Raw genomic sequence first — 24,154 nt, forward strand, 5'->3', positions numbered from 1 at the left:
TTTGAATATCACATTGTACAGCGTTAGGTAATAATAATGATATTGACTGGCTCTTCTTAAGGGAAACATCATATTGCCCTTAAAACTACCATATTGCCCTTGTCTAAAGACTCCAGCCAATATGATTCTGTTGCGGGTGACGTATTTGATGTTCCCCTCAAGGCCAGTCAGTATTATATATATAACATACCCTTCATCCCCCATGTGTAGCCTATAACATGACAAATATTTATGGTGTATAGTGCTTGGAGACTATGTCAATAAAGGCTTTAATAGTCAGTGGACGGGTACTAAATAGATACCAAAGAAATACTCTTTAATGAGAAGTTAAGAAAAAAAGAGAGATTTGTTTGAATCAACAACATTGCGAAGTCGATGCATGTCACACCTTGTAAAATAAACTAAATCTAGTGTGTATTAGGGGGAAATTTTTTACTGTAAATGATTGTTCTGCATAATTCATTTAAACATGTATATTCTCCCCATTGTGCTTTGTGTGTGCTCAAAACTACATAGTGTCTTGGAAATTTAGTCAGTATATTTTGTGACATACATGTTCACCTTGTAGTAGTGTCAATAGACATAAAAAATGTAAGCCTAAAACTTTATGCAAGTGTGGAGTATAGTGTATGATACATAAGCGATTCATATTAATTCACTGCCTCAATGCAAGAAACGTATATTTTCATATTGTACCATTTGCTGTTTGGGTAAAACAATTAAAAAATATTGTGACATAAAATCTCAATATACGCTATTTTTCAAGAAAAATAGTGGCAATTTACATGTATTTAGTAATAAACTTTGAAAAAATAGAATTTCATATTACTGCATTTTGAAAATTTTAAAATTTTACCGGATAGGCTATTTTGTATGATTATAGAATATATGGAGTTCTAGTGGTTATTACAGTACGTCTTATGCTATGTTTATACCAAAATCAATCTGTGAAATTGTGTGTTCTCATTGTGCAATAGTCTCTTGAAAGCTGACCAATGCTCAAACCATTCATGTTTATGGTAACTATCAAGAACAAATCTTAATCTACTATAATTTAGTCATCAGGAGAGGGGTGACTGTTTTTTTTAATTCATAACTAACCTGAGCTTGATATTGTGTTGTAATTCAAGAGATCATTTTTTCTAAATAGTGGAGGTGTTGTGGCTCAATGGACAAGTCTTCCGGACTTTGAACCACAAGGTCTGGTGTTTGAATCCCACCACAGCACTCTCATCCTCTGGCAAGGCGTTTATCTACATTACCACTCCACCATGTGTAGTAAATGGGTACCCCGGAGGAAGAAATGCCGTATGCACTGCATAGAAACATTGTATTAAGCGCTATATCATGTTGCATATTATCATTATTTAAATTGTTTCTTCATACAATGGATGCTGTAGGTATTTATATAAATATATTGAATGTGTTAAGGGCCTGAATATTTTGCAATCCCTGCCACCTCAGAAAAAATATTGATATCGGAAATTTCATTAATCAAGAAATTTTATACTAAATAGGTTCATTATTGCGGACTGAAATAATCGCTAGAGGGTATTCATTTGTCTCGCAATCTTGATAAAGAGTTGCAGCGGCACTCGAAAGCTCATGAACTTGTAAGCTAGTGAACACTTTTTGCGAGAGTGATCACGAATTTCCTTGTTGACCATAGTAGATTGCGAGACAAATGAATACCCTCTAGCGATTAAGAAATTTTATATTCAAGAGTACTACACAGAGCATGATGCATGATGTTTGTTTTTATTCAGGCAAAGAGAATGATCAGTGTAATTTATGCAAACAGCTGCAAGATTATGTCTTGATAAAGGGCATTAATAAATATTATTGCTATAAATCAACATGTCTATTAATTGTGTTACCTTTATGAAATTACTATTTTGGTATGGAAGATATAGCTGTACAGGGTCATGATAAGCTTAATGTAGTCTGCACGCACAGACCTAAATATGATATTTGAGACTTTATGCCCCCCCCCCTTTCCTGGATGTATTAGGGTTAAAAACTGAAACATTTGGACATGCACCCATTGGGGCTAATCACAAGATTGAACAGAACAGGTTCTATTATATATTGCTTCGTTCCAGCATCCTGTTCATATTTGTGATTCTGCTTCAATAGGCATATGTTGAAAGGCTTCGATATGTTTATAATATTTCCAGAAATCTGTTTTACTTAGAACAGGTAAAAATTGCTTTCAAAAATCTCTCTTAACCAAAAAAAATGGCAATTATGACTTGGAGAAGGAAAGCTTCATACCGGACAATACACACAACCACAAAATACTTGTCGCCTATTATCATAATTTCAATTTTAATATCAAACACATCAAAATAATGAAAATATGTCACAATACGAATGATTATTTTCAGGTATCAAACAAGGAGAAAAAAATTAAATCTTGTTTGGAAAGGTAGGCCTTATACAAGGTGGGTCTGATATATATTATATACAACAGATAAAACAATGCGAGATATAATTTGCACATGCCCTAACAATGTCAATATATCAAGAAGATAATGTAGCTTTGTGATTCGACCTTTGTATAACTTCAATTGTATAGAGGCTGCATCATGTGAGAAACATCTTACACATAGTTGATCCTGTAGGCCTTATTTCAAACTCTGGCAAAAAAAAAAATCAAAATTCATTTCTTTCCTAACTTAAAATACACCCCAATTGCTTTGATGCAAAAAGTCAAGTACATGGGCAATCCGGTGGATTCACAATGAGTGCACAACAAATCGGTTGCAGTGAACAGGCCGAAATTCGCAATGCCTCATGGGAAAAAGACGACATGATCTGTTGCGCGCCCTAGTGCATGCATATGATTATGCTACGCTGGCCGATGCGGTTAGGCTGGCTTACAAAAAATTATGCTGTTAACCTGGGTCCAGTAGGTGGGAGAGACATTTGCAGCCCATCTTTTATGGTGAAATTTAGGCCGTTTTCAGTGAATTCTTCCACTTTTGCCATGTTTTTGGTTTTGAAGCATCAGTCGTATAACAGCACTTTAGCACTGTGTAATGTCGACCCTGAAGTTAGAAATTGGCCTATCCGTTGCAATTGATAGATGGCGGCCCATATTGTGAATCCACCGAATTCCATAAAATAATTAACTGCTCCAGCAACAATGAATTGAGAACACTGTCATCATAAAACTAGAAAACAGAGACAATTCACTTCTAGAAGGTCCCATGAGTCACAATCTCATTAGCGTTACAAAAATTATCTTATCCTGTGACTGATGACAAATTTATGCTACTAGGCCCTTGATTATAGATCTTTATTTTTCTACAAATATATTTGGTCAATGGCTGAGAGCACTTGCAATGCAAATACTGGCTTATAAAAATCAATCTTGAGTTTTGCAATCAACTGCAATTTGATGATGTATTGCAAATAATTATCTTGCCAAACTCGTAAGTGCAGTTTTCACTGAACACATGAACGGGTTGATTTGCACAGGATGCTTATGTCGAAAAAATAAGTCCAACGTTTGCATTTTATGCTAAAAAAAGTATTCTGATATAGATCCTGCGGGGTCAGAAAAATATAGTTCCCACTTATAAACACGGGATGCAAATGTCTCCTCAAAGAAAAGGCAACACTTCAAAATATTGTTGAATTTCTCCAAAAGGCTATCACTATTTTGAGCAAATGGGGGGCTTCAAGGTAGAGGAATAAATTGCTCAATGATTAAGGCAAAACATATTATTGCTAAAATATGCAAATGATATTTGGTCACTCATATTTCATATTCTATTTTTTGCTCAGAAAGGCTTTATACAAACATAGAAAAATAAGAAATTATCATGTTTTAGAGTGATATTTTCAAAACGATCAAATTAATACATCAAGAGAAAAACATAAGGTGGAAGATAATAAGATCAAGAAAAAGGATAGAACAGATCTTAAAACAACTCGAGTATATTTCATAACTTTGGACATGTCCATAACAAAATAGCAATAGAAATGAGAGATAACATTAAAAATATCAATATGGGGAAACGAAACATCACTTGATTGTGGCTCAGTTGTGACTTAATGTAAATTAATTGATTACTTGCTTTTTAACCCTAAGAAGACGGGGGGGGGGGGGGGGGGGGCTGATTCAGCCCCCCGAAATTTGTCGTGATAAAGCTGCCGCGCGAATTTTTTTGACCGCATCACTTACTGACATTTTAAATTCAAGTCTCGCGCAACTTTTGAGACCAAAGTTGCCACCCCCGGGTACGCGGTTCCGAAATTACGCAACATATCGTAAGTGCATGCAGACAAAAAATTGCACAAAAACGTGAATTTGTGTACAAATCCAATGCAAATACTGTTTTTAGCGAAATGTATCATTATTTTTCCTTTTACTGATTGAAATCAATTAATTCCATCTTATTTATGGTCAAAATAAAGTTCCCGACAATTTCCATTGAAAAAACAATAAAAAACAGAAAGTCGAAAAACAAAGAAATACATAAGAAATTTAGAAAACAATAAAATACATGTACATATGAAAATAAATGTGATTTTGAATTTTTTTTTGTACATTTGATCAGATTCATATAAAGTGTCTGTGTACCAAACATCATTTTAGGGGCATTATTTAGTTAATTAAAGCAAACTTTTGATTTTACGCATAAATTAGCATAATTAATTAGCAATGAGATTTTTCGAAGAATTTGATCTTGTAGTTTTGTAGATTATGTCATGGGTAAAGTGCGTGCCAAGTTTCGTCGTGATCGCATGATCGATGGCCGAGATCATAAGGCATCAGTCTTCTTATACCCTTTTTACACAGGATTTTCTTAACCCCGGACTATCGCTAACCCCGTACTATCCTTAACCCCGTACTATTTTTTTTTCCTTTTCACACATGCCAAATTGTTATCGCTAACCCCGGATAAGGAATGCTTGCTTTTCACACACGAAACTCGCTAACCCCGGACTAGTGGTTTTTGTCGATCATTCGTAGGACAAGTACTTCACTCGTACCTTTTTACACACGCTAAAATTTCCTTAACCCCGTACTATATAGTACGGGGTTAAGCTTAGCCCACTTTCGTTTTACACTAGCGATCTTAACCCCGTACTATCGCTCTTAGCACCGCAATTGCTGGGATAACCCTGCTTTTTTGCAGGGCCAAATAATCCCGTACTAAAGGTGGGGTTAGCCCACTTTGCAAAAATGCTGTGTAAAAAGAAAGTGGGCTAAGCTTAACCCCGTACTATAGGTGGGGCTAAATTGCCATTTAGCCCCACCTATAGTACGGGGTTAAGGAAATTTTAGCCTGTGTAAAAAGGGTAATAGGCATCAAAATAGCCCAGTCTATTTAGGGTTAAAGAATTTATATCTGATATCTTTAACTACATAGTACATATGTAGGAAGATTATGAAAGGAATACTCATACAGTTTACTGACAGAACAAAAAAAAGGATAGATTTTTAACTTCTTCATGATTTATACTGTACAATGACTATGTAACCTAATTTGGCTCCCAAAATTTGGTTACACGGAACACATACACACACTGCATAGTTAAGATGCCATGTCTTTTAATACTAAGGAAAATTGCTGTTAATAAGGAGTTTTCAAGTTAATTCGTTTAAATAGGGAAAATACTATAGTACAAAGGTCCACTCAAAGAGCATTGCTTTTCACTTTGGATCCAGGCATCGCGCAATGTAGGCCTTAAAATGGTAATGTATCAGCCCCGGCTGGATCAGCCATTGCTTCCCCCATCATTCATATCATGACAGGAACCAGCTAAAACATTTGGGCTAGACATTAACATATAGCCCCATACATGCACTTCTCTGTACAGAACATGTGACTCACAGAAAAGAGTTAATTTGTGATTATTTTGGTTATTCCATATTTGCAATGTGTAAACAGCATACTGTAACGAACCAGTCGACTATGGTTTGGATTATCTTGCATTAAAATACGGGGAGGGTGCTTTTTGTGCACGAGAGCTCAGAGTACGATTAGAGATAAATAGCAGTTTCAACGTTGCCTCCGTTGTTTGGAAAACAGAACACGCCAAGATCTCTGTATCACGCCATATAGGGAAACCGCTCGCATAAAGGATGGCTAGTTCATTGAACGGACCGGCCCTCCAGCATCCTTGACCTGATCTAAAGGCGACCGCACACCTTACGGAACAAATCGCATTTTGCTCATTTTCTGAAGATGTGAATGGAACATATCATTTTATTTGAGGTTGAAATTAATAGAAATAATAATATTATAACAATTTTGAAAGATTGCAAGCCCTTATTTTGGAGTAAAGTCCAAATTAGGTTCAAATCGTAGCCAATCGTAAGACTGCTATGGCGTCATTACGACTAGATATTAAATTCGCTTTTATTCTAAGAAGGATGATAGCATAGTCACAAATTTGATCATAGGTATTCGTACGATGATTCCGAACATTACACAGTAAGATATTCCAAGTCTCAATATTAGCATCAAATTCTATTACATTTTATTCTGAAATCGGGTCGGAGACCAGTCGTAAGGTGTGCGGTGGCCTTAAGACAGAGGGCTGCCACAATACACTAATCCTTTGTTACATTACAATCAGCATTTTCCAGAGTCTACAAGATAGTCTCGAAATCGATTTCAAATCAGAATTTTAAACTATAATTGACTTTTAATAAATTCATGCAAATAAGGGCCTAAAATCAATTTTAAGTCCAATAGCTGACCAAGTTTATTTTATCATTGAAGAAACACTGAAAAGTTTTTGACTAAAGCATGTTTGACCCATTGATATAACATAAGATTGATTTTTCTAAAGGTAAATATTTCTTTCATTGAAGCCATGCCTCAAATCACATATTCAGTAAGACTCATTAACCTGGTATCAGCAGCTGACAAACCTTTCATTAATATTGAGTCTACACTGAATTCAGTATGATTTCGCTCACCTAAATTCAAGGTTCGTTCAAACCTGTCACGACAAACTTAAACAACACTCGGCAACAATTTTGTGGGTGAATTTAAATGGTAAAACAGGTATAAAAATATTAGAGGCAAGAGTCTTTTGCAAAGTGAAAAAAAACTGCATATCATCAAAATCAAAATAATTTAAAGGAAGTGATCATTCAATTTGACCCCAAACTTAACAATGTAATTATCATGAAGTCCTAAAATTGTCAACATGACCTGGGGGTGTTTAATAAAGGATCGCCAGTCGTTCTTAATGTCACTCTCAACTTAATACGGACAGCTTTATGAAACTGCCCCCTGGGTAACTTTTTGTCAGACATTTATCGATTACACATATCTATTAACATAAGTGAAGAATCTGTCAGACAATATCTATGGCAAACATGATTTAAATTTGTTGACATCATACCTGAAGAAGAATTTGAAGTTGACATGGCCTTTGAAATAACCTCACAGGAGTTAACACTGGATAGGTCATAATGTCAAACATCAAATTATGGACCCCATTCTTGATCATCACGCATGTATTTCTACTTGCGTCAAAGCTTTTACATACATGTACAAGTATATCCAAGTAAGTTTGACCAGTCTCAGAAAAAGACTTCTCCCTGTTAGACCATGGGACTGCACTGGTGTAGGATTCCAGAGTGCCCCCCCCCCCCACGCAAGCAAGAACCAGTGACAAAACAAAGGCCTTGTTCCTATTCTTGAAGAAGCAGGAGTACACAAAGTATATAACATATGGGACTCGGGATAGCAATGACAATGTCAGTAATGCAATAAGTTTTGCCTTTTTAGTGAAGTTAAAGCTTTTCTTTGATAGTGTCTGTCATAAATCGTTAGATTCAAGAGATTGGACAAATGATGGATGACAACTGGTGCACCTACACTTCAAAGGCTGTATGACTACACCAAATAACACGGGTGGGGTTTGGTACATGTATATAAACAGCCCACTGACTATTGAATTCTCCAAAGCACCTGCCAGAGGGCTCAACTGCTTCCAATATTCAACGATTCTTGACTACATATAAAATATGTCACTTATTCTTTGAGATCATCCAAATTCTTTGCTGCCTTAGGCAAGTGTGCATGTACCTGGAAAGTATTGATAACGGTGTTTGCTACAGGAAAGATGGAGATCTCTTTCTAACACATATAGCGCTAGTGGAAACTACAAATTCATGCAAACAAGATTCCTTCCTGTCAAAAGCTTGTCTTTAAGAATACATAGGTAGGTCTAGGATATTGGAGGTGGTGTACGCTACAAGAAAGATGGTCTAGGTGATCACATTTAGGGCTAGTGGAGTTCCAATGTTCATGCTAACGTGAAGCCTTCTGTATGTTATACTGCTGTCAATGGCCTGTTCCCTGTTGTACAAAGGTAGACCTGAGCGAATGAAGCAGATGTGCATGAACTACAGGAAAGACAAAGAACCCATCTCACAGGGCAAAGTGACCACATTTAACACCTACAACATATAGGACTAGAGGACTTCTAATGTTCATTCTAACATGAAGCCTTCCGTATGCTCTATCGCTGTCGGTAGCTTGTCTTTGAGAATGTCTCTGTCTGTGTATATAGATAGGATCTAGGATATTGAAGCAGGTATGAGCTACAGGAAAAACAGACTTGGTAATCACCCATATCACATAATATATGGCTAGTGGATTTCCCATGTTCTTGCTAACACAAAGCTCTCTGTATGCCCTATTGCAGTCAGTAGCTTGTCTTTGAGAATGTCCTTATCTGTGTACATATGTAGATCTAGGAGAATGAAGCAGGTACATGTATGTGCTACAGGAAAGACGATCTCGGAGATCAGACACACCACAAATAGGAATAGAAGAGTTCCAATGTTCATGCTACCATGAAGCCTTCTGTATGCTCTATTGCTGTTGATTGCCGTCTTTGTCGTACAAAGGTATACCTGAGCGATTGAAGCAGATGTGCATGAACTACAGGAAAGACGAAGAACCCATCTCACAGGGCGAAGTGACCACACATTGAATACATACAACATATAGGGCTAGAGGATAATGTTCATGCTAACGTGAAGCCTTCTGTATGCTCTATCGCTGTCAGTAGCTTGTCTTTGAGAATGTCTTTGTTGGTGTACATAGGTAGGTCCAGGAGATTGAAGCAGGTATGAGCCACAGGAAAGAAGTCATTGCCACCCTTGACAGGCTGGATGATGACCTGAAGGCTTGACCAGCCTTGAATGGGAATGTGGTCGTTACCCGTGAGGAAGACTAAAACAAAAACAAACATTGAAATGGTCAACTACAACAATATTCATATTGTATTCTCTAACCATGGCCCTGTAATGCAAAGATCAGCGATTAATTGCTTTATAAAATGGCCTATCAGAACCATCTTTGCAAGCGCATTTTGCTCAGTAGACTGACTAGGAACCAATCAGAGATTGTTTTTCATATTAGCGATTCATCGCTAACCTTTGTGTTACGGGCCCCAGAATATCATAAATCTGGTTATCAATACAGCACTTTAATCAACGTACAGGTAAACTAGCATAAGTCTACCTTCCCAAGTCAAATATTCGCGTTGGTCGAATCTTCTTTGTAGAGTAGATTTTGCACAACATGTCTTATACACCTCTTCTATTAGGGTTGAATGTCTCCTACATGTACTGCTATGCTCAAAGGTTAGGGAACCCCAGCACAAAATGCACTCAATCATGCCGATTCTTGAATGTAGACAACAACACTACACTACAATGTCCAGAGAAACAAACTTTGTAAAGTGTAATATTTTATCACCTGTCTTCACAATTAAATATCTAAAACATGGCAAAAACTTGAACACTTTAAATATTTTTGATTTCTGGTGGGGTTCACTTACGTTTGACCACCACTTTACATGTAAGTCAAAACAAGTTTCTGTTGTCCCAAATGAGTCAACTTAGGCAAAGATACATGTAGTATCTAATATAATACAGATTATTTACTTCAGTGTTAATGTACTCTGTTAAGTGGATTTTATTAGTCTTGCTTGCACAACATATACGCACAATCTCCACTTCCTGAGGTGATTACAAGCCACTCAATTACACTCATAATGCTGGAAAAAATAGAGGTGTGTGTGACCGCAAATAAAAGATAGCTGACATTGCAATACATGTAGCTCCTATTAGACAAAGTACACAAATAGCTGAAGAGAATAATTTAGAAAGCTGAAATCAGCTAAACATATAGGGTGTAGTGTTAGATCCAGGGTTGAGGTTAGTCAATTGACTAGTGTGTGGAATTCATAGCGTAGCAACTGTCGCCAGAGAAAATATCATGGAACCTCTCAAACCCATTTAAAATCCTATTCCTATCTATCATGTACTCCATCCCTTTATACCAAAGAGAATTATTTGATAAATACCTCAATCTGAAGATATAGAAACAACAATTATAAACTCACCTAAGAATTTCTTCTTTGCATCTACCGAGAGCTCCCTGAATACCTGCCAGAATAGCTTCACCGTAGGATGATGTTTGTAGTATTGCCCCTTATATTCCACACTCTGGAAAACAATGGCAGTGTCAAAGAAATTATGAATGCTACATTATTCTTCCAATTACCTTTAAGTGAACATACCAAAATCAAATATCCTGGTTGGGCTGTTAAAGGAAAATGAAACTCTTGGAGCAAGTTAGCTTTTGTGACAGCAGAAAAATCAAAGAATAAGATCAACAAAAGTTTGAGTAAAATAGGATTAGCAATAGAAGAGTTATGAGCATTTGAATGTCGAGATCACTAATGCTATGGAGATCCTCCCATTGGCAATGCGACCAAGATCTATGATGTCACAGATGAACAACTCTCCCCTTTTGGACACTGAAAATATACCCCAAAACATCTCTTTTTGCTCATTCTAATCATATGACAAATGATTCATCAATGATATAATGTTGTGAAACCTCTGTACTTGTCCTCTCATAAAGAGAACACCTCACCGTGTGATAGGCTCTATAAAAGTGAAAATATAAGTGAAATAAGTACTAAAGTAATGAGGGAGTTGTACGTGTGTGACATCACAGATCTTGGTCGCATTGCCAATGGGAGGATCTACATGTACATGGCATTAGTGATCTCAATATTCAAATGCTCATAATTTTCTTATTATTCATTCAATCTTCCTCAAACTTTCAACAATATGTTTCTTTGATTTTTCTCTTTGATATGGATTCAGTTGGTTTCAAGGGTTTTATTCTCATATGGAAATATATATAAATTTTGAGGTCAGCTCAAGAAAAGCTGTATCAAACCATATAAAGACAGGGCTGTATTGATGCCTAAGAAGACTGGGGGAGGGGTTAATTGAGCCCTGAGCTGTTCAAGCTCAGACCGATTGAATAATAGTCTTCATGACTTCAATTTCTGTGAATCCATTCAAAGGTACAACAGAATTGACTGAGACGCTGAATTGGGGTAAGAGTACATGGATTTCCATTGCTTTTTCATAAAGTCTGGTGTAAGAAAATTGTAATTTACTCACCAGGAAATGTCAAGATGAACAAACTTTAGGGGTTGTTAATTTTACGCAAAGTTACCAGGAAGCTGTTTCACAAAGATTGAAGTCTTACTAAAATTACAATTTAATTCCTAGTTGGGCGCAGTATAAAACGCATCACGGCATTAGTCAGATCATGCTAAAGGGACACGCACAACAGAGTTACCATCAATTAGATAACACCATACATGGATTACATGGTTGATATCATGTGCAATTTTACTTCAAGTCAAACATACAGTTGTGCTCAAAAGTTAGTGAAACCCATCGCAAAATGCACTCCTTCATGCTGAGTGTTGAATGTAGAAAACAACACTACAATGGCAAGCCCAGACTAACAAACTTTATTGAAATTAATAACCCAACTTCACAATTAAATATCTAAAACATGGCAGAACTTGAGAACTTTAAATATGCCCATTTTCTGGTGGGGTTCACTTACTTTTTGGCACCACTGAACCTCTTGTGAGGTATTTCCCAGATCACTTAATATGCCAAAACATGGACCCACAAACTAAAATCTCTTTGACTTATATGATAATAAATCTGACCTTCTCTAGTTCATCCCAATCATAATTCTCATCTCCAATCACCATAGCCATGAGCTCTTGAGGATGGAATAGATTAAGAACATGGCCGCCACACACCTCCAGGAAACCCTCACTGAATGCAGAGAACTGAGGTTCAACAGACTTGTTCAAGACGTAGTCCACATATGCATCTATGTAATCTTGCCTGTGATAAAAGGGAGATTAGGGGGTAAAAAAATAATGCTGGTCAAAGTTTTCTTGAAATAAAGTAAATCTAATACATTGATGGAACAAAGTGAAATATTGATGTTACTAATAAATTATACCCCAAGAACTCAGGTTCCACAGACTTGCTCAAGATGTAGTCTGCATATGCATCTATGTAATCTTATCTGTGATTAAAGAATTAACATACAGGGTAAACAAATATAAAATGTGTTCAATAATGAGTGTATGTATATGTAAGTCACATGTTCACGCTTTTATTTATATGCAACTTTCCAACCATGCATATTGGGTGAAACACTTTATCTCTGCCATGTAAACTATATATTTCTCCCATCAAACGAAAGGCCATGTTTATGATGTAATTAATCAGGCATGGATAATACACTTGTGATGTCATAATAGAAAACAGATGTGACATCTGTGCAATCCTATGACATTCAAATCAGATTTAATAGTTTCCTCTGAAAATTCACATTGCTGACCCGTTTAATAAAAGGTAATGATCATTTTCAGTGATCAGTAAATTTTTGTGAGAAACAAGGGATAGATTTATAGAGGAATAATTCAGGTACTAAAATATATAAATAGTCCAAATTGATTCAGATTGTGCATGTGATCACTAGCCGGATATCATGTGAACTAATCACAGCGTGCGTTATGTAGAGTACACTAGTAACGTGTGCACGTAATACAGCCATTGCAGTCTGAAATTCCTTCGAGGCAACAAGTTTCCTAGGAGGTCGCAACGTTTTTGTTTTCCCCAACGACGAAATGGCGATATTCATCAATTCTTTTAGTCATTTCATAATCGGAAAGAACCAGAAAACAATGGGAAGAGGAGAAAGACTGCAGCTGAACCGGCACAGACACGTTCTCGGGCAAAACGAGGTTGAATTCAAGGCGCCTGCCAGACGCAAACGACAGCTGCCTCACACACAACTCAGAATGTAGCTCCACCGGGAAGCAGTAGGCCTATGACGGGGAATGAGCCCGGACAAGCCCCCTCCAGAGCAGCGCCAGAACCTATTGACGTTGAACTGGGATGTTCATCCGACCGTTCATCCAGCCGTTCAGCTAGGAGGCCAGCAGCTTCACTGGGGCCTGTGCTGCAACCGTCCACTCAGGGTCAGAGTCATCCAAGCACCGCTACCGAGGGCAACCCCAGTATTACCGCAGGTGAGCCTTCTCGACCTGAGTACATATCAGTACGAGATCATACAGATTGTGTGCCTGGCCATGCTCACATTACAGGGCACCAATCGCAAAATACTAGAGAACAAAGTCACTCTGAGATGGTACGAGAGACCCCATTCACAACATCCTTCCCCGAAATTGTATCTCCTAGTGTTCAGATAAGAACTGACCTTACTCAGAGTGCACACTGTGTCCATGATAACGAGGCTACAGGGCCAACTGATCAAACCTTAGTTAGCATAGAACGGAGACCCAACACAGAGAACTTGAATAGAGGCTATCACCACCCTCACCATTCCCAGATTATTAGGACAGGCATTAGCACCAGGGTCCCTCCGAGCATAACAGACGGCTGTAGACTCCTTTCAAGTGTTCCGCATAAACCACCACATGAGCCCATCACGGCCTGCATCGCTCACCCAGGTTGTGGCATTCATAGCTCACCTTTCCATTAACAGGAAATCTACCTCAACTATCTCATTACATGTAGTAGTAATTGCCTATTTACACAACATGTATGGGTGGCTGGACCCCACAAAACATTTCTTAATTAAGAAAATGCAAGAAGGAAAGAAACGAGACAGGACTAACAAAGATGGCAGGAGACCTATCACCTGGGACTTACTAGGCAAACTTATACCCAACCTAAACCGGGTATGCTTCTCCAGATACGAGTCAATAATGTGTCAAGCAGCATTTTTGTTGGCTTTCTTTGGCTAACTATGTTGGAAGGTTATGTAAGCTATGGGCAAACAGTTATGAATGCTTCCTGTGGTTACTAATCAGGGAGCATATTTGTAATTCATCTAAGCATGTACACAGCTTCATCCAAGTATTATATAACAATTAGCCATAACTATACAATTATAATAAAATCCAGTTAGCTAATTAAGTAGTTGGTTACTACATAGGGAGCACATTTGTTGTTCATCTAAGCATGTAAGCAGATATAATACAATAATAATAAAGATAATAGCCAGTCAGCTAATTAGGCAACTGGTTACTGCATCGGGTGCATGTTTGTAGTTCCTCTTTGCATGTAAGCACATATCCAAGCTCATAACAATCAGTTGTAATAATACAATAACAAAGATAATAGCCAGTCAGCTAATTATGTAATATGTCAAGAGGGACTTTTGTTGTGTCAGTTTACTGGGCACATGTACATGTCTAGAACATGTTACTTCCGGGAGCTCCTCCTTTTCATTGCAGAAGGGACTGGAAACTGGATCTGGATTGTAGGGGATAGCCTGGTCAGGAGAGCAAAAGAAAGAGCTTCACAGCGCAACTATCACCACTTTGGAGAGTGAGGTATCTTGGTCCGTTGGCATGGGCAGCATGGCGCCACCCTCCAGGATCTCCCCAGGATGGTCTCCAACCGGCTGAGATGCGGCACTCCTCCCGCATTAGCAATTATCCACATAGGATCAAATGACATCGGACAATATGATGTCTGCCGGTGCAGGATGGCAATTGACACAAACATCCAAGATCTACGTATAAGAATGCTGCACACCCATATCCCCTGGTCTTGTATCCTACCACGGCTCTTCTACTATGGTCGCAAGCAAGGCTCTACATTGTAATTCACAGGAGGCCTTGGATGGGGTACGTAAGTCTCTTAACAAATACGCTAGGAAGAAATTAGCCAGGATGAGGGATGCCACCATCATCAAACATGAATGTGATCCCACGATCCACAGCCTCTTCAATACAGGTTCGGACATTCTCATTGAAAGTTTCAAGACAGCAGCAAGGGAGGCAGGATTTGTTAAGATGATGAGATGAGACGAGCTTGAGAAACATTTTGAGAACTCGAGACCACTGTCAAGGTTCCTTTTATGTTATATATGTTGGTGTTACTACTTTTGTTGTTTCCATATATTTATGTACATGATTCATTTTTACATGCCTTATGACGGACACCTTCAACAATACTACCTTGCTATAATGATATGCATGTGTCTGGAAATAATGATAATAATAATAATTAAAAAAAACTGAATAGAATGAATAGATAAGAGAACAATGGGTTTCTTTTTCATACTTCGGGGAGAGTAATATCTGTCGTCTATAAGGTCAGCCACTATGACTGATTAACCTAGACGTAAAATGTTTCCTAGGTAATTGGTTATATACCAGCTTGGCGTTAACCAGCAAAAAATGCTGTCCTGCTGAATTTCTACGGCAGTTACCATAAACAGAAACAAACAGAAACAGAGAAATACAGCACAAGAGGGTGTATACTGTATAGGTCAATTATGACAAACTAGTGCTTTCAAATGAACCAGCATGGTAAAGATTGTTTATTGTACGTGTACAATACTTTATTTACACCAGGAAATGCCTGGTTGATCAGAAGTCGCAAGACGCGGCTGTCCCTGTGGTGACATGCATAAATTTGAAAACAAAAACAAAAAAGGAAAGAAAGGACAAATAATAAAGACAGGAGAGCAAAGTATACTGTTTTGGGTCATACTCTTTGAAAAAATACTGATTGTCTTGGGAAGGTTCTGATTTTAAGGGCTGCATGATGATTGTGAATGGTGTGTAATGCCTTATCCAAGCCATTATGTTCAGTATCCTCCATCTTTATTACATGCATTTAGTCCTGAGATGATTATATCAAGTGCTTTATTTTAAAGGAGAAATATATTGATTATGAATATGGCCTTATTATATATCAGTGGAAAGGTAATGATGTGAGGATTACCATTAGGTCATTCAAAAATAACGAAAATAATACATAAGGTGGAAATCGCCAATTAAAAAGCGCTAAAATGCCTCTCCGAAATATGCCTCGCATCGGTCTCTGAATTGACTCGAATTTGATGACGTCACTGTCTGTACGAGAGGCGTGATTGGCTCTACCACGTCAAGCTCCACTTGCATGCAAAACCTGTTGCGAGGGTACGTTTTCTCCACACTGACACTGAATACTTCGATCATGAAATGAAAGAAAACCCAGAAATTTATCTAGATTTGGATTTTCAAATTGATGATTATGAAGATGAAGAGAATGATGATAGAGTTTCTAACTCTAGAAAAACAAAGTGACGTGGATGGTGGTAAATTAAGGGAATTACGCCGGTGATGATGAGTAAGACAATTCAACTTGCAAGCCGATTCGCTACCAACGCATGCAGCTGCTAGCTGCACCGCGGGTCAAATCCATAAAAATGAATTCCATGCAGCATGACCACATCCAGACAGAGTCTCTTTCCTCTATCAACAACATAATGAGAAGGAAAATTATAAAATAACTGTACTTACAAATAAGTGATATATCCGAACCTAGGCTGAAGGTAAATCAACTCAAGGAATGGCAGCAGACGATATGCACCGACGATGAATTTCACGTGGCTGGAATAGATTGTCACTTGTTCTGTTAGATAAAATTTATATCTCATTATTTTGACTAAATTACGAAACTCGGAGAATTAGTATTCTACATAAAAATTAAGTAACACCTGGTACTATTTTTTGAATTAAGATAAAATATTTTTGAAGCAAAGAAATTGAGGTAAATTAAGATAAGATATAAAGGATCATCCACTTAGCCGCACGCGATTGTAAACAAACAATCAAAAGCACATGGCCAGCTTGCTCCACTTCAGTGGCTTGCTCGCCCATAGAGTTGGAGCGTAGCTTTATCCAACTCTATGTGCTCGCCTTGCTGATTGTTTACAATCGAATGCGAGCTAAGGCGGATGATCTTTTATATCTAATTTTAATTTACCTCATTTTCTTTGCTTCAAAAAGGTTTTATCGTAATTCAAAAAATAGTACCAGGTGTTACTTAATTTTTATGTAGAATACTAATTCTCCGAGTTTCGTAATTTAGTCAAAATAATGAGATAGAAATTTTATCTAACAGAACGAGTGACAATCTTCCAGCCACGTGAAATTCATCGTCGGTGCATATCGTCTGCTGTTATTCCTTGAGTTGATTTACCTTCAGCCTAGGTTCGGATATATTCACTTGTTTGTAAGTACAGTTATATCATTATTTTCATTCTCATTATGTTGTTGATAGAAGAAAGAGACTCTGTCTGGATGTGGTCGTGATGGAATTCATTTTCATGGATTTGACCCGCGGAGCAGCTATCAGCTGCATGTGTTGGTAGCGAATCGGCATGCAAGTTGAATTGTCCGACTAATAATCACCGGCGTAATTCCCCTAATGTATACATGTACCTCGTCCTCTATCCACGTCACTTTGTTTTTCTAGAGCTAGAAACTTCATCATCATTCTCTTCATCTTCATAATCATCAATATGAAAATCCAAATCTAGAAAGACTAGATAAAATTCTGGGTTTTCTTTCATTTCGGGATCGAAGTATTCAGTGACAATGTGGAGAAAACGTACCCTCGCAATTGGTTTTGCATGCAAGTGGAGCTTCACGTTGGAGAGCCAATCACGCCTCTCGTACAGAAAGTGACGTCATAAAAAATCCCCAATTTCGCGGACGTAATTCTGCGTGTTTGAAGCATTCAGAGAGAGAACTTTAAACTATCAATTAACTGAGTTCCATCGGTCTCCATGATAAATGATTTACACCATCGTGTTCTCCTTATTTTCTCCTTTAATTTGATATATGATTCTCCATTTTTACGATTTTCAATATAGTTCTACTTTAACCTAGAGGGAATGTCCTTTTATAGGCCATTTGCATCCATGCATTGGGCACTCTTGTAAGTTTAATAAGTGTTTAATGTGAGAATATGTTCCTTCTTTTAAGTACTTATTTGTGATTGTTTCGATTTTTATTTTTTATATCTATCTTTTTAACCATATGACCCTGGGAGCAACCTCGATAGGTAATTGACCTTTGTTGCTCCCCCACATTCTAGACATATTATATATATATTTTTTTCTGTATTGTAATTTTTTTTTCTTTTTACATTCTTCTGCTTTGTATTCAGATGTTATGTGATTTTACTCGTAATGGTGTCTTTGAATCTTTTATGTACATGTACGAATGTGGAAATAAATTTTATGAACTTATACCAGGAGTTAGGAATAAGCAGCTCCATGCCAGTAAATTGGGTAGCTTTATTTGCAAGCATGACAAGCTTATGTATGCTCCAAATTCACGTAACATACGAAGGGGCAAAAAAAAAATTGGATAGGTTTTTGTTCAGAAACAATTTGTTTGAAACCTGACAGATCACCAATATTAATATCAAAGTATATGCTCCAAAGATGCTGATTACCAAGATTTAGGGGAAATACCCGTGGGAACTACTATCCTGCAGGTGGGTCACGTGATCAACAGCCCCGGGGAGGAGTTACTACCCTTCCTGGTGTTCACATGACCATATCTTTCAGTGAGTTTAATGGTATGCAACAGTTCTAATGCATATGTAGTTTTTGTTATGTCTCACGACATTGTTCAGACTGTTTTGATGTTCATCACCTATTATGTTATTTAGGCATATTGCCTCTGTGTTTTGAAGCCTTGTAAGGAAATAAACGGCGAGAAATGGCATATCATTTGTCCACTTGTTTTTGTCGTTTTTAATTTATGATGTTAGTGACTATATCCAGGTATATTCATAAGATATTCATAATATCTTTCTAAAGAAATTCAGTTTTTTATGCTACAAAAATAAATGAAGTAAATGTACATAAACCACACACCTATTGTTGACAGTGACTTCAGTATCTCCACCGTTTGGGATGAGGTCCGTCGTCTGGATATGTCCAAAGTTATCCTCATCAATCTGGAATACGAGAGGAAAAGAATCCTTGAAGCTTTCCTCATCCTCGTAGTCTAGGAGCGCCTGAAGGTGATGAGCTACTTGGGGTTCTAACTTACTAAGGTCTTCTAATGTGGTTTTCCTGGAGAAATTGCAAAAACAAGTATTTGAAAGAAAGTCAAGATGGTGACGTAAAATACAGGAACCGAATCAATAATATAATCAACCATTTATGTACATCCATCCCCATGCTTTCCCCCATATTACTTCACTTCACAAACTGCTATGGAGCAGTATTCTGAGATCCATTTTATCTCTGAACTCATTTGTCAGGAAGCTGTAACATATAGGGGGTCCAATCAATCTACTTTATGAAACTGCCCACACATATAAAAAGGTAGGTTGGAGGCTCATGTACATGTATTTCCTTTTGTGTCATATAGAAAAACGAACATAAATAACATCACTATAACATGTTTATAGAAATCTAAAAAAAATCATCAACCCAATTTTTTTTTAGAACTTAAAATACGATCATAAAACAACATCATTTTCAAATATTGAGTTTTTTTTTATATAAATCCCCATGGACATTGTAGCATGATACTTTATTCCAAACTACAGATCATATGTGGGTAATTTCATACAGTATGTTTATCTGACCCTTTACATGTTGGACATTCCTGAAATGACTTGTAATGGCTTAATATGTATCATGGTTAAAAGTTTGCTATGTGAATTTATCTAAAAATGGGGATTGTTCATTGAAAAAGGTTGATCATTCTATAAAATTTCCCATGAATAAACCATTTGAGATATCAGAATCAGCTTTTATAAACTGTAAAAAAAAGAGAAGACTGATCACTTTGAAAGATTTCGATCACTGAATGCATTATCTTACCTTCCTAGTAGTTTCTTGTATAAAGCCAGTGGGAATGGTAGTGATATGATAATATGATTGTAGATAGCTAGACCACATACCAAGCCAACCAACCGGAACATGATCGGATCCTCAAATGACTGAAAGAAATAAATCAAGTAATAAGCTCCACTTGTTAAAAATATACAATCACTGCAGATGAGTAAATACATGTACATGTATAAACAACACGAGATCAAGCCTGGATTTCAATATTTTTAGGGCAAGGCTTTTTATTATAGGGCATGAATGAGTTGAGTTGCTCAAGTTTTTTTTTTATTTATAATAAATCCCTTATCTGTGGGGGAAAAATACATTGATAGCAGATTTGGAATGCTTACTTTGCTGTTGAACCAGATCTTCCTTGAATCTTCATAGAATCTAAACATTCCATACTTAGGGTCTAGGATCTCTCTCATTATAAGCATAAAGAATTCCTGGGAGGGAAATAAAATTATACAAAGTAATAGGATTATTCATGACATGATATCCATAGTGTACATGTAGCATGTGAGTAGCTCTGATAGAGGCTGGCTAAGCCATTAAAGTTACAGACTCAGCAATAACATTCCATTGACAGAACTAGAATTGGACGCTCAGACTGCATTAAAAAGAGGTTATGTAGGTTTGTAATCCACTTGGACTACTAGCAGATGGTCTAAAACTCAGACTATTAAAAACCATCCAATCCAATCCAAAGGTTATTTGATATAGCGCATTTTCCTTTTGGTGACAAAGCGCTGTGCACACACAACTTCAAGTTTGGGCCACTATAACTATTATTAAACAACTCAGAATGGTCAGCTTAGTTCATGCAATTCATTATCCTTTTAAGCAATAAAGATATTTAATAGCTTTTTTTAATTGCTCAATAGAGGAGGCTGTCTTCGCAGCAACAGGTAGGTGATTCTATCATGGCTAAACCCACTTGGTCTACTAGCAGATGATCTTATTCTCAGACTGTTTAAAACTATCATCGCTAAACTCACATGGTCTCACAGCAGATTGTAAGTCTTTATATCACAATGTCCTGGTCACAAGACCCCTCTTACCTTTCTCACCCCGCCAGCATCCACCGCATCCTCTCCTACAAACCCAACCTTGAGAGGTTTCTTGAAGTCTGCTGTGTGATATTTACTGATCTGATTGATTGTTGAAGGGACAATGTTCTTTCTGTGAATACAGATGACCAAGCAAGGGTTGACTGGATCTATCTGGGTGCCCAACATGCTCTGAAGGTTTCTTCTTTGGACGTCTTCAATCGCAAACTGCAAAGAGGAATAAGAACAGAAGGAGAGAGTAAAGATGATAAAGCAATGTACTTTTGATGAATACACATGACCAAGCCTGGGTTAACAGCATCTGTCATCGTCGTCATTATCATCATCATAATCATCGTCATTATCATCATCATAATCTTCATCATCATCATCATCAATATAATCATCATCATTACCATCATCATCATCATCATCATCATCATCATCATCATCATCATCATCATCATCATCAACATCATCATCATCATCATCATCATCATCATCACAATTAAATTTGGTATTCATTGTTACCTAAAAGCTGATATACCACCATACCTTCATTTGTAGTAGAGCATCTATATGAAGAAGCTGTGTCTTGGTGTTGGTATCAAATATAAAAGGGTAGTCACAGAACGTGAATGGATGGACGTTCTGCAAGGAATGAAACAAGGAAAAGTATAATACGATGTATTTTTTATTTATATCACTCTATATTCTTCTTTGGAGCAGGATACATCCATCCACATACCTAATGCTTTGATATCTACACTCACAAGGATGATAATTGACACATGATAGAAATATTAGGCTTACAATATGCAAAACAAACACAAGATTTAAAAAATGTACTATTAGCTTTAACAGGAAATTTTGACAGCCATTGGTTGTTTTCCTATAAAACAGGTGCTTTTGAAAAAAAAAAGTGGAATACAGTATTATGAATCATAATAAAATTGATGTAATTGATACATGTATGCATATATTCTTCTTAGCACCTCAATATATCATTGTACCTGGGTCCCATAACAAGGCTTAGAGATTGATCGTACACTTGATTTTTACTACATTGGTCAATGAAATCAATCATAACAATTCATTTTATGATCATTATTAAGCTCTATGTTACAGGGTCCTTGTCTTAAATTGTCGTAATCAGGTAAAGGAATATTTGCGAATTGATTAGATGGGGCAGTAGTTTAGGAAACCAAGCTATGAAGTTACCTCATATGGAGTGTTATCATTTTCAAAGAACTGCAACTTACCTTCCAAGAAAGCTAAAGGCAATTCAAATTGATAAAGAAATTAATCAAATAATTGAAACTGAAATATATAGCCTACATTTTATTTGCAGTCCAGATCAAATTTTATTTGTTAGATTCAATAAGGATTGTGGATTAATACGCTTTATATCATTATCAACTACATGTTTGCATGAACACTGACTTACTTTTCAAGTAAAAAATAAAGTTGCCAATTTGAAGACCATGAGATCTGTTACAATCGATTTGATCTTAGTAGATCTATTATTATGAGATGGTAAATTACTTACACCTGATCCGACTGTCTTCTGTAGAAAGAGTAAGAAGTGTTCTTGTACATCAATGTATTTGCTGATATCAGGTATGTAGAACATGTAATAGGGTAGGATTTCACCATGGTTGTGATTCACCTGCAATTAAAAAAATATATATATTAATTTCAATTAAATTCACTGAGTCATCTTGTGTGGGGGGGGGGGGGGGATCGTGGTCTAGTGATTATTACTCTCTTTTTTTTCTGTGTGAGGGACGTAGGTTTTAAACTCAGCAAGAAATATTGTGCTGCACTCAACCCAGGTGAGGTGAATGGGTACCTGGTAGGAATTTATTCCTTGAAACGCAGTGCACCAAACAGCTCTCTGCTAAAGCCAGGTTAATTAAGCTACATTACTGTAGAGCGGTTAGAGACTTCTGATCAAGTAGTGTTAAGCACTATATAGCCAAGTATAATTATCATTATCATCAAACATTAAAAAAAAACATAATGCACATCAAACAAATATAAAAATATATTGAACATAAAAATTATACTTCTGACAGTATCCCAGAGTAAAGCTAAATTGCTTGATAAATATGGGGTCCCAAGAAAATTAACAAAGCTATTTGAAAAAGAAAACACTTAAAAATATATTATATTACAATATTTGAAGAAAAATCAGTGAACAGTCACTTTTGTTTTACTTGAGTTGTATGACCAGAGGACTGACGTTTTTTTCCTAAATGATTTGTTTCAAAGAGAACATGTCTAACATGCACAAAGTAAACAAAGTGTAATATAATTTGCTTAATAGATTCATAATTGAAAGAAAAAAAAACATATTCAGATTCATGTTTTTTTTTACAGTTTACAGTAGTTCAAATATTGTAAGCAATAAGAGAAGTTCTGTTTCAATAATGACAGTAGGCCTAAATATAAATATGTGCTCAAACTTTTACATTATATCAGAAATCTCTAAGTGCTCTACCATAATGTACATGTAGCATAATTACCCTAGCTTAAAGCAGAGCAGCTCTTTACGCGCACTGCATTTCAAGCAATAAATGTGCTTTTGAGCTGTCAAAATGTGAGCTGTTCAATAAAAAAATAGGCCTACTTACATGTATCAACACACAAAGAGGGAGAGACACCAACTAGTCCGGTCTGTTAGCGTCAAAAACACCCTACTTGTGGACACGGTGGACAAAATCATGATTTTTTCTCCAGACCTTTGTTTATGTATGAGAATTAAAAATGGGGTATGCTCCAAAAAATCTGGCTGCAGGAACAGTGAAAAAAATGGGTGAAAATGTCAGAATTTATGAGTTTAGATTGGTCTGATATATAGACTAGCGCTAGTGCAAAACTCAATAGCAGTGCATTATTTTGCATTGGTTTAGTTCTTGAATTCAGACCCTTTTTGAACAGATATTCTGTTTGTCCTCACATCTCAATGCACTAAATATCTGAATGCAGATGCTAAACAAGCCGAAGGGTGGTGGTGGAGGGGGTTGAATGTTGGTGTGTATGTACATA

At 36.8% G+C, this 24,154-nt stretch overlaps 1 protein-coding gene and 1 pseudogene across 1 annotated transcript; one reads left to right on the top strand and one right to left on the bottom strand.

The window, feature by feature from the left end:
• Positions 1-6,697: 6,697 nt before the first annotated feature.
• Positions 6,698-22,768, bottom strand: LOC135157441 (probable E3 ubiquitin-protein ligase HERC4). The gene is made up of 9 exons (XM_064112716.1): positions 22,653-22,768; positions 21,659-21,754; positions 21,116-21,331; positions 20,405-20,500; positions 20,046-20,164; positions 19,086-19,286; positions 12,040-12,223; positions 10,396-10,498; positions 6,698-9,218 (listed from the first exon to the last, which is right to left on the bottom strand). Exons 1-9 carry the CDS (start codon positions 22,734-22,736, stop codon positions 9,010-9,012), a joined length of 1,308 nt encoding a protein of 435 aa, XP_063968786.1. The 5' UTR covers positions 22,737-22,768; the 3' UTR covers positions 6,698-9,009.
• LOC135157523 (uncharacterized) lies at positions 14,607-15,294 on the top strand (annotated as a pseudogene).
• Positions 22,769-24,154: the final 1,386 nt, after the last annotated feature.

The sequence above is a fragment of the Lytechinus pictus genome, chromosome 18, assembly GCF_037042905.1.
Source record: "Lytechinus pictus isolate F3 Inbred chromosome 18, Lp3.0, whole genome shotgun sequence".
NCBI classification, from domain to species: Eukaryota; Metazoa; Echinodermata; class Echinoidea; order Temnopleuroida; family Toxopneustidae; genus Lytechinus; species Lytechinus pictus.